General features: G+C 42.6%; 1 protein-coding gene across 1 annotated transcript in view; it reads left to right on the forward strand.

The window, feature by feature from the left end:
• Positions 1-13,310, forward strand: part of SLC67A1 (solute carrier family 67 member 1) — a 96,096-nt gene that overhangs the window by 26,239 nt on the left and 56,547 nt on the right. Inside the window, exon 4 of the mRNA XM_073604142.1 lies at positions 6,677-6,809. Within this exon, the coding sequence (XP_073460243.1) occupies positions 6,677-6,809 (133 nt within the window). The remainder of the gene's footprint in view (positions 1-6,676; positions 6,810-13,310) is intronic.

Below are 13,310 nucleotides of genomic sequence, written 5' to 3' on the forward strand. Positions count from 1 at the left end.
ATGTACATAGTTCAGGGGTCAGGAGTATGTAATGTACATAGTTCAGGGGTCAGGAGTATGTAATGTACATAGTTCAAGGGTCAGGCATATGCAATGTATATAGTTCAGTGCTCAGGCGTATGTAATGTACATAGTTCAGGGGTCAGAAGTATGTAATGTACATAGTTCAGGGGTCAGGAGTATGTAATGTACATAGTTCAGGGATCAGGAGTATGTAATGTACATAGGTCAGGGGTCAGGAGTATGTAATGTACATAGGTCAGGGGTCAGGAGTATGTAATGTACATAGTTCAAGGGTCAGGTGCATGTAATGTATGCCGCCGGGCCATTCAGAAAGGACAGCGTGCTTCGTGCATGTGCAGTAGGGAACCGGCTGTGAAGCCGAAAGGCTTCACTGCTGGTTTCCCTTAGCACAAATGGCAGCGGCAGAACCCGAGAGCAGATCTGAAAATCTGCTGGGGTGCCGACATCGCTGGACTCTGGGACAAGTAAGTGTCCTAATATTAAAAGTCAGCAGCTGCAGCATGTGTAGCTGCTGACTTTTAATTTTTTGCTGGGGCGGGGGGTTGGGCGAACTCCGCTTTAATTTCTGATTGATCTGCAGTTGCCATGGTATTGCACATGTGATCAGTTTTGACATACAACCATTTGATGACTTTACAGTTTGGATGGGAGTATAAAGCTCCTGTGACAGCATTCACAGAATACCTTGAACACAATTGTTTTGGGAAACCGTTAAATCGATGGGTTTAGTTCCTCTTTAAAGTGTTACTAGACCCAGGAGCCTGCATTTTCACTTTATCTGGTCTCCCACAGTACACACAACATGGAAATGCAATTATTTTAGTAAATATAAACCGCTAAATACCTTTTCTCACCAGCAGTATATAGCAGTCTTGTGTCTTCTATCAGTGTCTGGTTAAAGCTTGTAGGAATAGTTTTCATTCTCCTTTGACTGTCCTATGAGGCTGCATGACCCCTGACCCTCTGGACAGTGCTGATTGGCCCTGTGCTGATCACATGCACTCTCCCAAAAAAAGAAAAAAAAAAACTCTAGCAATACACACCAAACTGAGCATGTGCAGAGTTCCCATAAGGCTCTGTCATATCAGGAGATGGATTGGAGACTATGGAAGAAGGGGTGGATCAGAGAAGACAGGATCAAACAGAATTTTTACACAATGCGGAGCATGCTTTACTGCATATACAGACTGATTTTACTTTTGTGGGTTTAGTACCACTTTAAGTGTGGTGCTAATCATTTGTAACATTTTTAACATTGCAGTAACACGTAGCAAGAAATCAGATTTCAGTTTACTGTCCGTTCAGTTTAAGCCCTCGTTCACATTGGAGCAACTTGTCATGCGATTTGGCTAGTCAAATCGCATGACAAGTTGCACTCTATTGTCGGCAATGGCCCCGTTTAAATCGACGTGACGCCGACTTTGTGGTGCCGCATCGATTTTGAAAAAGTAGTCTCTACACTAATTTCGGCAATTTCAGGTGCGACTTACATAGACAACTGTGCGATTTTCAGATGAAGTCTTGCAATTTCAAAGCCGCATTCAGTGTGAACAAGGGCTAAGGGTGCAGCAGTTTGCTTTTGGTTTTACTCAACTGGTTTGGACATTTTTTACATTTCAGAACATTGGAACACATCATGCAATATCAAAACACCCCACTAGATGGCGACGTTACACCAACGTTGAGTCTTCTTGCTGATTGAGTGATTGAGCTGTGTGTTTGCAGAGCTGAATTATAATCACTTTTGTAAATAGAACACTAAACCAGCACAGCTTCCTATGGGCACTTCCTAGTGGAGTACATAGAGGACAATGTATACAGTTCTATAAAAAAAAAAAAATAGGGTCAGGTCTACAAAGAATTAAGTGTAGTTATAGATATCTTGCTAACCATTTTAAGAAGGGATGTGAACGATCTGTCATCCTCCACCATCGGTCTCACTGGCAAATCTGATGCGACTTTTACATTAGGCAATGTGTATTTGTAGCTGACATGCTAACTAAGAAATAAAGCGTTTTGCGTGTATATTATTTGATACTTAATGGTGCCAAACATGTGATACATTCTCAGTACATACTGCAACATTGTATCAAATTCAATACTAGTTCAAAAACTACAGTGGTACCTTGGATTACGAGCATAATTAGTTCCAGAAGAATGCTTGTAATCCAAAAGCACTCGTATATCAAAGCGAGTTTCCCCATAGGAAATAATGGAAACTCAGATCATTCGTTCCACAGTGACTGCTATTGTATGCAGTACCACATGTGGCCAGAGGTGGGGCGGGGGCACTGGAAAAACTCGGAGAGGCTCGGGAACAGAGCGTTTCTGAGTGTCACCGGCACCCTCCGCACCTCTGGCCAAATGTGGTACTGCACACCCCAGAGGCTTGAATCCTGTTCATCTTGCGAGACAACGCTTGCAAGCCGAGCCAGGATTTTTTAAAAATAGCTCCTATTGCGAAACGCTTGTAAACCACGTTACTCGCAATCCGAGGTATTACTGTAATACTTTATCCCCCCCTTGGCGCCCAACCTGTGGTCCTCGGGGCCCCTGCAGACACTAATCTGGGTTTTCCTATTGCCCTGTTATAGGAGTGATTTCTAGCAGTCTCATATAATGTGTCTCAAGTCTGACTGTCTCTTGAAGAAGGTTACCAGTCTCCAGCAACTACTATATCATGTTCACAGTCTCCTGTATCATTCCCACACTCTCTGACCATCTCTTATATAACGTCTGCAGTCTCTGACTATCTCCTGTATCATGTCTGCAGTCTCAGACCGTCTCTTTTATCATGTCTGCCGTCTCTCACCATCTCCTGTATCATGTCTGCAGTCTCTGATCATCTCTTATATAACGTCTCTTGTATGTTGCCCACAGTTTCTAACCAACTTATTTGTCATGCCCCCAGTCTTTGGCCATCTCCAGTATCATGTCAGCAGTCTCTGGCTGTCTCTTGTATCATGTCTGCAGTCTCTAACCATCTCTTGTATTATGCCTGCAGTCTCTGAACATCTCTTGTATCATGTGTGCAGTCTCTTACCATCTCTTGTATCATGTGTGCAGTCTCTTACCATCTCTTGTATCATGTCTGCAGTCTCTCACCATCTCCTGTATCATGTCTGCAGTCTCTAACCATCTCTTGTATCATGTCTGCCGTCTCTGACCATCTCTTGTATCATGTCTGCAGTCTCTGACCATCTCTTGTATCATGTCTGCCGTCTCTGACCATCTCTTGTATCATGTCTGCAGTCTCTTACCATCTCTTGTATCATGTCTGCAGTCTCTCACCATCTCCTGTATCATGTCTGCAGTCTCTTACCATCTCTTGTATCATGTCTGCTGTCTCTGACATCTCTTGTATCATGTCTGCAGTCTCTTACTATCTCTTGTATCATGTCTGCTGTCTCTGACATCTCTTGTATCATGTCTACAGTCTCTTATCATCTCTTGTATCATGTCTGCAGTCTCTCACCATCTCCTGTATCATGTCTGCAGTCTCTGACCATCTCTTGTATCATGTCTGCCGTCTCTGACCATCTCCTGTATCATGTCTGCAGTCTCTCACCATCTCTTGTAGTATGTCTGCAGTCTCTGACCATCTCCTGTATCATGTCTGCAGTCTCTGACCATCTCTTGTAGTATGTCTGTTGTCTCTGACCATCTCCTGTATCATGTCTGCTGTCTCTGACCATCTCTTGTATTATGGGCACAGTCTTTGTTTATATCCCTCTGGTTCCTCCTGTATTGAATTGTATTGTAACTGTACTGTCTGCTCTCATGTTGTAAAGTGCTGCACAAACTGTTGGCGTCTATATAAATACTGAATAATAATAGTAACATCCCGCTGTCTCTGACACAGAGTATTTACTGAATTGTATGTGAGGCCCTAACAAAATACAATGTAAACTGAAGCGCCACACCACCGCTAAGAGGTCCAGGTACAACTTTAGTCCAATAAAAGTCAGGGGGCCAATCCAAAAAGTATCCAATGCATTTCGGGGGTCCAATAGTGCCCTCTTCACCAGGGCCTGATTGACAACAATGTAAATTAGAAGTGAACTGGACCTTTTAATGGTACTTCTTCCAGTGTGATTACAAGCACAGGCCTTGTCAGCAGCTGGTTTCTAATCACATTGCTGTCAATCAAACCCTGATGAAGGGGGCGCTCTTGAACCCCTGAAATGTGTTAGCCACTTCTTGGATTGTCCCCTCACTTTTTTTTAAAAGTAAAGTTGTAGCTGTACCTTTTAGCAGCGGCCTGAAGCTTCAATTTGTACCACTCCCTTCAGCTGCCACGTTAAGTTAACCTCTTGCCACCAGCGCCTCCTGGCCCTTTAAGAGGTTTGGGATGCCGGGAGGAGGGGCGGGGGTTTATGATCACGTGACCACAGTGATTGGCTGTCACATGATTGGAAAGCTCATGTTCGCTGCTTGCTGAAATTTCCGTTACCTGCCGGTAACTGTCCCGGGAGCGCGCAGCGCACGTGACCTCAGCACAGCTGTATTTGCACCAATTCACGCAAATATGTGGCTGCTTGGTGCCAAAACCCACACGCTGAGAAGCCACATATTTGCGTGCGGCCAGCGTCAAGGGGTTGAGGTGGAAGTTAAGTGGATTTCTGCTTTCTGTTTGTCACCTTTGCTGTGACCAGTATTTCCCTTTTGTGTCACTCTTGATACCATATCACAGATAGCATAGCTCCCAACGGTCCCGGATTTGGAGGGACTGTCCCTGATTTGGAGCAATGTCCCTCTTTCCCTCATTCCTCCTCATTTGTCCCTCATTTTGCTCTGATCTATAGAGATGTATATAAAATGCACTATTTATCTTTCAAAAAGTGTTTCCCAGCGCTTAACCTTTCATCCAAATTCTAAATTGCTGCATTTGCAAATTTTAAAAGCCAATATAAAGGAATAGTAGTGGTAAAAAAAAAGTCCTTGTGGATTTAATTAACCTTTTTTTTTTTTTTTTTTGGTAATTCTCCTTTAAGGGGGTGTGGCAGGGGGGTGTGTCCTATGCCTACATACATTTACTAGTAGGTGTCCCTCATTCCCATCTCAAAATGTTGGGAGGTATGCAGATAGTTCGGATTCAATATGGTTGACTTTCTCTTTTCAGAATGTGAAAAGAGTCCCAGGGATCTAATGTGGGTTCAGTAAATCTTTAGAGCACATGACTGAAGGCTACAAAAAAAAAAAAGCCGACACGTTTCAGGGACTCAATACTTCCCTTCATCAGGGCTCAGATGCTGACCCTAATTACAGAGAATACTGGACAACAATGTGAAGTGAAAGGATTAAAGGGTGCTCATTTGGGTCGCAGGTCACCCCTTAATCCTTCACCTTTACAGTAATTTTTTCATCTTTTGAAATATTAAATCTTCTGCCCTTGTTGTTGTTTTAACTTTGGATAGTAAAACTTTTTTTTTCTGCCAGTAAATACCTTATACAGCCCACTTCCTGTTTCCTTTTCTGGTCATTAGTCTAAGTATATGACATCATGCACAGCTCTCTCTCTCACTCTTGTGAGAGTTTGCCAGGAAGGGAGGGGGGAATTAGTCATAAGAGAGCCAATGAGAGCTGCAGAGCTGGAGGTGTGTTTGTGTAAATCCAGGAAGTGAACAGGCAGCAGCTTCAGCTGCCCACAGTTAAAATGGCTGCAGCCAGACTCAGTGGAGGGAGAATTCTGCAGCATATTTTGGAAACTACAGAATCACAGTGTATATAAAATAATATGCAAAGTGGTTGGAGGGAAGCTTCAGAATGCCAAAGATGTTTTTATTACACATTATGTGAGCAGACTGCAGTTCCTCTTTAAGTAAATATAAACTGCTAAATACCTTTTCTCATCAGCAGTATATAGCGGTCCTGTGACTTTTATCAGTGTCTGGTTAAAGCTTGTAGGAGGAGTGACCTACACAGTTGTATATAAAATGCACTTTTTATCTTTCAAAAGATGTTTCCCAGTGCTAAACTTTTCATCCAATTTCTTAATTGCTACATTTGTAAATTTCAAAACCAGTATAAAGGAATAGTAGTAGTAAAAAAAAGCACTTGGGGGTTAACTAATCTATTTTTTTTTACGTATAATACTCCTTTAAGGGGGAGTGTCAGATTTCAGTTTACTGTCCGTTCAGTTTAAGCCCTCGTTCACATTGGAGCAACTTGTCATGCGATTTGACTGGTCAAATCGTATGACAAGTCGCACCCTATTGTCGGCAATGGCCCCGTTCAAATCGATGTGACGCCGACTTTGTGGTGCCACATTGATTTTGAAAAAATAGTTCCTGCACTCATTTCTGTGATATCGGGTGCCACTTATATAGACATCTGGGCATGAAGCCGCACAGATGTCTTCAAAGTCGCACCTGAAGTTGCACTGATGTGCGGCTTTGAAATCGTGCGATTTTCAGATGAAGTCGCACAATTTCAAAGTTGAAACGCGATGGCACCTTCGATAAAGATGTACTGAACTCCCATTATATCTATGGCACACCCATCGTTACACTTCCCCAAGGATATTCCGGCTGACACAAACCTTCCTCTAAAGTTCTGATCCCGCCTGTTTTGGGTCCCGCACTCCACCAACACTTAACTTCATTCTCAGAATATAATAAAGTTTTTTTGTTTTTTTTGCTCTCTTTCTCAGGAGCTCAGATGATCATCACTGACCTGACGACGGCCGAGGAACGCGCTGGCTCGCTGGGAAAACTCGGGCTCTGCTTTGGAGTCGGGATTATCATTGGATCCTCGCTGGGAGGATACATAGCCACCACATTCGGGTGAGATAGAATTGAAGGAAACTTGTCTCATGTGCAAAATAAAAATCACTACTGTTTTAAACTATAACTATATGAAATATCTGATATCTTGTGATAGCTTTGGAAAGATGACAGGTCCTCTTTATGGAGATATCAGGGGTCTATTAGATCCCTGATGTCTCCCCATGGCCTCAAAAGCTGCTAATCAAACACAGATTGTGCTTGGTTAGCTGCTTCCCTGGACATAACAGCCAGGGAATGACAAGGAATGTTGCTTGTGGCTTCTTTTCGTCCCTGGCTTTTCTCCTCTTCTCTAAGGCCTAATTTCCACAGGCGTACCGATCAGTACAGCATGCGAAGGGCCACGTCCATCCACGTGGGATGCACAGATGCTCCATGTGGCCCGCCGCACAGACCTTCGTGAATGTCCAGGCGCATCCCTGACTGTACATTGGAGTGGGTTAGATCACTCCTCCCAACTTTTTGAGATGGGAATGAGGGACACCTATCAGCAAAAGTATGCAGGCATAGGACACACCCCTTGCCACGCCCCCTTAAAGGAGAATTGTAAAAAAATACAAGATTGGTTAAACCCACAAGTGCTTTTTTTTTACCACTACTATTCCTTTATATTGGCTTTTGGAATTTACAAATGCAGCAATTTAGAAATCAGATGAAAGGTTTAGCGCTGGGAAACACTTTTTGATAGATAAAAAGTGCATTTTATATACATCTATATAGATCAGACCAAAATGAGGGACAAATGAGGAGGAAAGAGGGACAGAGGGACATTGCTCCAAATCAGAGCAAAATATTACAGCGCACGCATGCAAAAAAGACATTTACCTCCAGCAGGGCTAGTTTAAAACACCTAGACAATTTCAAAAAATATTATCAAAAAATATGGGGATTTGGTCACACCATATTGCTATATGGTGCTAAGCCGACTTACTGCAAAAAAGTACCCCATGATTAGTGGGTCCTACACTATCTATAGACTGGGAGATCCTGCTTCTCTGAACCATGAGAGCCATACACTCTTCTAAATGGGAGAACTTTGAGGTCTCCACCCATGACACAAGTGGACACTAATGAGAGGTTCAGAGAAGCAGGATCTCCCAGTCTATGGATAGTGTAGGACCCACTGATTATGGGGTACTTTATCGCAGTAAGTGGGCTGAAGCACCATATAGCAATATGGTGTGACCAAATCCCCATATTTTTTGATAATATTTTTTGAAATTGTCTAGGTGTTTTAAACTAGCCCTGCTGGAGGTAAATGACTTTTTTGCATGTGTGCGCTGTAATATTTTCTTCTATTGTATGGTCTTATGGCTGCACCAGCTTTAATGCATCTTTTAGGGTGTGCCCCCCCCAAATATCTTGTTTGTCTATTGCTCCAAATCAGGGACAGTCCCTCGAAATCAGGGAAAGTTGGGAGCTATGGGTTAGATGCCTTCAAGAACCTCCCTCTTTATCGCAGCACACCGGGCCCCCTGCGCCGCTGTCTTCATTTAACCAAGGGGGGGGGGTCAGTTGTTTCTTCTAGAATTGTGCCTCAGCCTTAAGCTGGCCATACACCATACAATTTTCCTGTTCAATTTTCTTTAGATTTACCTTCAACTATGTAGTACAAGGGCCTGCCTGATTGCATCCAAATTGAAAGTGTTTAGGTTTGACCTCCTATTATATGGTTTTGGTAAATCTAAAGGAAAGTTGAACAGGAAAATTGAATAGTGTATGGCCAGCCTTAGGACGACACACATGTACTGCACCACATCATTGGGGGAGGGGGGTTGTCTGCAAAAATCATGAATGATCCTATAATGCTTCTGCTGGGAATGGTTAGCGATGTGATGGGAGTGGGAGGACTATAGAGATGATACAAGGCAGACACCACTGTTATGACTTCTTTCAGGAAACATTGAGAAAAACCACCAGACCCAGCCCACTTCTCATCATCTGTCCACCATTTATGTTAATGAGGGAAAGCTGCAATGATATAAAATAAAAAAACTTTATTTTTCATAGATTAAAAAGTAAAAAAAAAAAAAAACATAAAACTATTCAGATAAATTTTGCAGCAATACATCAGCTGGTAGATGTGATTAAAATAATTGATAAATGCATACACAGCATTTGTGAACAGCCATAGATTGGTGATGACCTCTAATAATTATAGTCCTCACAATTCTACTTATTCCTTATCCAGTATATATATTTCATTTTGCAATAGAATAGTAGGACCTGTGCCAGCAGTGGGATTTCTTTTGTTTTAAAGTGTTTTTATTTAATTGTACTTTTCATTCAGCTATGTGCCGGATCACGTTTAAATATGTGTGTGTGTATATATATATATATATATATATATACAGTGTATATACATATATATGCAGAGAAGGTGTGTGAAAATGAGGCCTACAAACACACACACTCAGCGCCAGATCAATCCCACGGTTCTATATGCAGTGTAAAATAATTAAATAAACAAACATTTGAGAGTATTAAATCCCACAATAAAATGTGCGACATTGAATAAATAAATTAATAAATATTCAAAAATGTCAAGCAGCTGTTTAAAAAGGAAAAAAATGGCATAAATAGATAGTAAAAAAAGTCCAGCAATCCAAACTAGATCATGTAATACTAAAAACAGCGCTAAAAAAAGCCACAAAAAGAAGTGTCACAGTGAGTGGCTAGAAACACAAATATAAGTCTATATGTAGAAGGTAATGATGATGACGGTACAAAGTTTTTCTAGGTGTAGAATCACTGATGTCCAGGCGTGCACCTTTCACCAGAAAGAAAACATGTTCCACCACGTGATGCACACTCCCCAAGGGGGTCAAACTCACCAGAAGCCAATATTAAAAGGGCATTGGGTAAGGTACTCAGCATCCACTTCAATAGTCAGTCATCATCATCAGCAGGTATCACTGGTAAGGGGGCTCCATATATATCATAAAACATAAGAGCAACACCGACATAGCGAAATCCTGTTTATTCATGTAAAAAAAAACCCCTATACAGCAGTGTTCCCCTTAATCCTAACTACGTACATTGTAACAATTTGAAATAGGCAAATAAGTAAGCTCAGAGGGCGCTGTCACTATGTCTAGCCGTCCAGGATAGAATGTGTGTTTCCCTGCAGGCACCACACTATCTTCCTGGTAGATGGTAGTAGACAGTGGAGCGCAAGTGTCACTTCCGGATCGTCGTGTAGGCCACGCCCTGACCGGTTTCGTCATCAAGGACTCTGTAGAAGTCCGGTTTCGTCATCAAGGACTCTGTAGAAGTCCTTGATGATGAAACCAGTCAGGGCTTGGCCTACACGACGATCCGGAAGTGACACTTGCGCTCCACCGTCTACTACCATCTACCAGGAAGATAGTGTGGTGGCTGCAGGGAGACACACATTCCATCCTGGATGGCTAGACATGGTGACAGCGCCCTCTGGGCTTACTTATTTGCCTATTTCAAATTGTTACAATGTACGTAGTTAGGATTAAGGGGAACACTGCTGTATAGGGGTTTTTTTTTACATGAATAAACAGGATTTCGCTATGTCGGTGTTGCTCTTATGTTTTATGATATATATGGAGCCCCCTTACCAGTGATACCTGCTGATGATGATGACTGACTATTGAAGTGGATGCTGAGTACCTTACCCAATGCCCTTTTAATATTGGCTTCTGGTGAGTTTGACCCCCTTGGGGAGTGTGCATCACGTGGTGGAACATGTTTTCTTTCCGGTGAAAGGTGCACGTCTGGACATCAGTGATTCTACACCTAGAAAAACTTTGTACTGTCATCATCATTACCTTCTACATATAGACTTATATTTGTGTTTCTAGCCACTCACTGTGACACTTCTTTTTGTGGCTTTTTTTAGCGCTGTTTTTAGTATTATATGATCTAGTTTGGATTGCTGGACTTTTTTACTATTTATGATATATATATATATATGTATATGTGTGTGTATATGTATATGTGTGTGTGTGTGATCCCGCTCCTCTGGGTAGGTGGCGTGCATGCATGCTGCTAGTGGCTCGGTCCCGCCGTGATCATACTCAGCGGGAACCCAGCAGCGGGTACCGCAGACTCGATGTCCGTCGGCACCCACCGATCATTTAGCACAGAGACGGAACAACGGTTTGCTTATGTAAACAAGGCAGATCGCCGTTCTGTCAGAAGGGAAGGGATGGATCCTATGTCTCTGCAAAGCAGGTTCATGGATTCATCTCTTCCCCTAGTAAAAGCCCCTCCCTCACTGTAGAAAAATACTGGCTAAGCACACATTTAACCCTTTGATCGCCCCTGATGTTAACTCCTTCAGAGCCAGTGTCATTAGTACAGTGACAGTGCATAATTTTTAGCACTGATCACTGTATTGGTGTCTCTGGTCCCCAAATAGTGTCAAAAGTGTCAAAATGTCTGCTGCAATATCGCAGTCCCGCTATAAGTCGCTGATCACCGCCATTATTAGTAAAGAAAGTAAAAACTAGTAAAAAAAAAAAAAATAATATCCCATAGTTTGTAGACGCTATAACTTTTGCGCCAATCAATCAATATACGCTTAATGGGATTTTTTTTTTTTTTTACCAAAAATATGTAGCAGAATACATACCGTATTGGCCTAAATTTCTGAAGAAATTTTATTTTTTTTTTCTATTCTTTTTTATTGGAAATTTGTTATAGTAGAAAGTTAAAAAAAATGGTCGTTTTTCTTTTCAAAATTGTCGGCCTTTTTTTGTTTTTAGCACAAAAAATAAAATCCACAGAGGTGATCAAATATCAAGAAAGCTTTATTTGTGGGAAGAAAAGGACATCAATTTTGTTTGGGTACAACGTCGCACGACCGCGCAATTGTCAGTGAAAGTAACGCAATGCCGTCTCGCAAAAAATGGCCTGGTCATGAAGGGGGGTAAACCTTCTGGAGGTCGAGTGGTTAACATTCCCTCTATGTCAGTGGTTCTCAACCCTGTCCTCAAGTACCCCCAACGGGACATGTTTTGGGAATTTCTCTTAGATAAAATAGCTGTCCAAATACCAAGTCATTGACTAATCTAATCTAATAGTGTGTATGGGGGGTCTAAGGGACCCCTTTCCACCCCCCGGGCCCCATAGTAGCTCCATGGTCTGCTATGGTATGGCTGCTGTTAGGTCATTGATACAAATGGAATGTCGTTCGGTAACAATGAGTGTGAAATGACTTTTATTTATTACGCACATTGATGGCAGATGAGAAAATCTGAGAAACATTTGTCTCTTTGGAGACAGAACACCGGAGTGACACAACGGCGTCCCTCTCACCCCGATGGAGCACCTATCTGTGAATCAGAAGGGAAGTTTTGTCTTCACGCCTTTTTATCACATCTTTTCCTCCTGGAGATCGGATCTGTTTACTGAGCTCTCCTGGAGACAAACATTGCACACATTTCTGGCATATTTCAGTGTCAGGAAACTCTGCAGTCAGTTTGAAGTTTCTTCTAATTGATAAAATCACTCAGATATTTAACCTGACCTAGAACCAGAAATATCGGTGATGTTAAGTACATGCACTGTTACACTTTCAGGTATTTACTACCTCCCACAGAGATCACAGTACTCCCCCTGGCAATGTCTTCATCTGCTTTTCTCTCCAAAACTCCAGAGCCATCTTTGTTCAGGCATCATCCAGGCTCACCATCCACTTCCTGGACTGAGATGCCGGCTCACCGTTAACACAATCATGTAAATCCTGGTGTCTGTGCAGTTCTTGGCTGTGTTCACAAATGACTGACACAGATCAGCCCCTGCTGCACCCTCTCACTTTGTGACTTGCTACAAGTTACAATGTTGCAGTCTAATCACTGGGGGACAGGACTGAGGAAATGTATCCCCCCCCCCGCCTGCAGCGGACTGAAGACTGAGTCTAGGCAGAATCACTGTTCTGGAGGTTAAGGATGGCTATTGGCTTTACCTTGAGTCTGACTACTAATCTTAACTTTAAAATCCATCCCTACCCGCCGATAAACCTGGAACCTAACCTTCAAATACAACCTGACCCTCAAATACAACCTGATCCTAAACTCCAACATGCCCCTCAAATCCAACCTGACCCTCAAATCCAACCTGACCCTCAAATCCAACCTAACCCTCAAATTCAACCTAACCCTCAAATCCAACCTAACCCTCAAATTCAACCTGACCCTCAAATTCAACCTGACCCTCAAATCTCACCTGACCCTCGAATCCAACCCGACCCTCAAATCCAACCCGATCCTCAAATCCAACCTGACCCTCAAATCCAACCCGACCCTCAACTCCAACCCAACCTTCAACCCGACCCTCAAATTCAACCCGACCCCAAATCCAACCTAATCCTCAAATTCAACCTGATCCTAAAATCCAACCTGACCCTCAACTCCAACCCGACCCTCCAAATCCAACCTGATCCTCAAATCCAACCCGACCCTCAAATCCAACCCGACCCTCAAATCCAACCCGACCCTCAAATCTAACCTGATCCTCAAATCCAAC

This window comes from Aquarana catesbeiana, linkage group LG11 (assembly GCF_042186555.1).
Source record: "Aquarana catesbeiana isolate 2022-GZ linkage group LG11, ASM4218655v1, whole genome shotgun sequence".
Classification (NCBI taxonomy): Eukaryota; Metazoa; Chordata; class Amphibia; order Anura; family Ranidae; genus Aquarana; species Aquarana catesbeiana.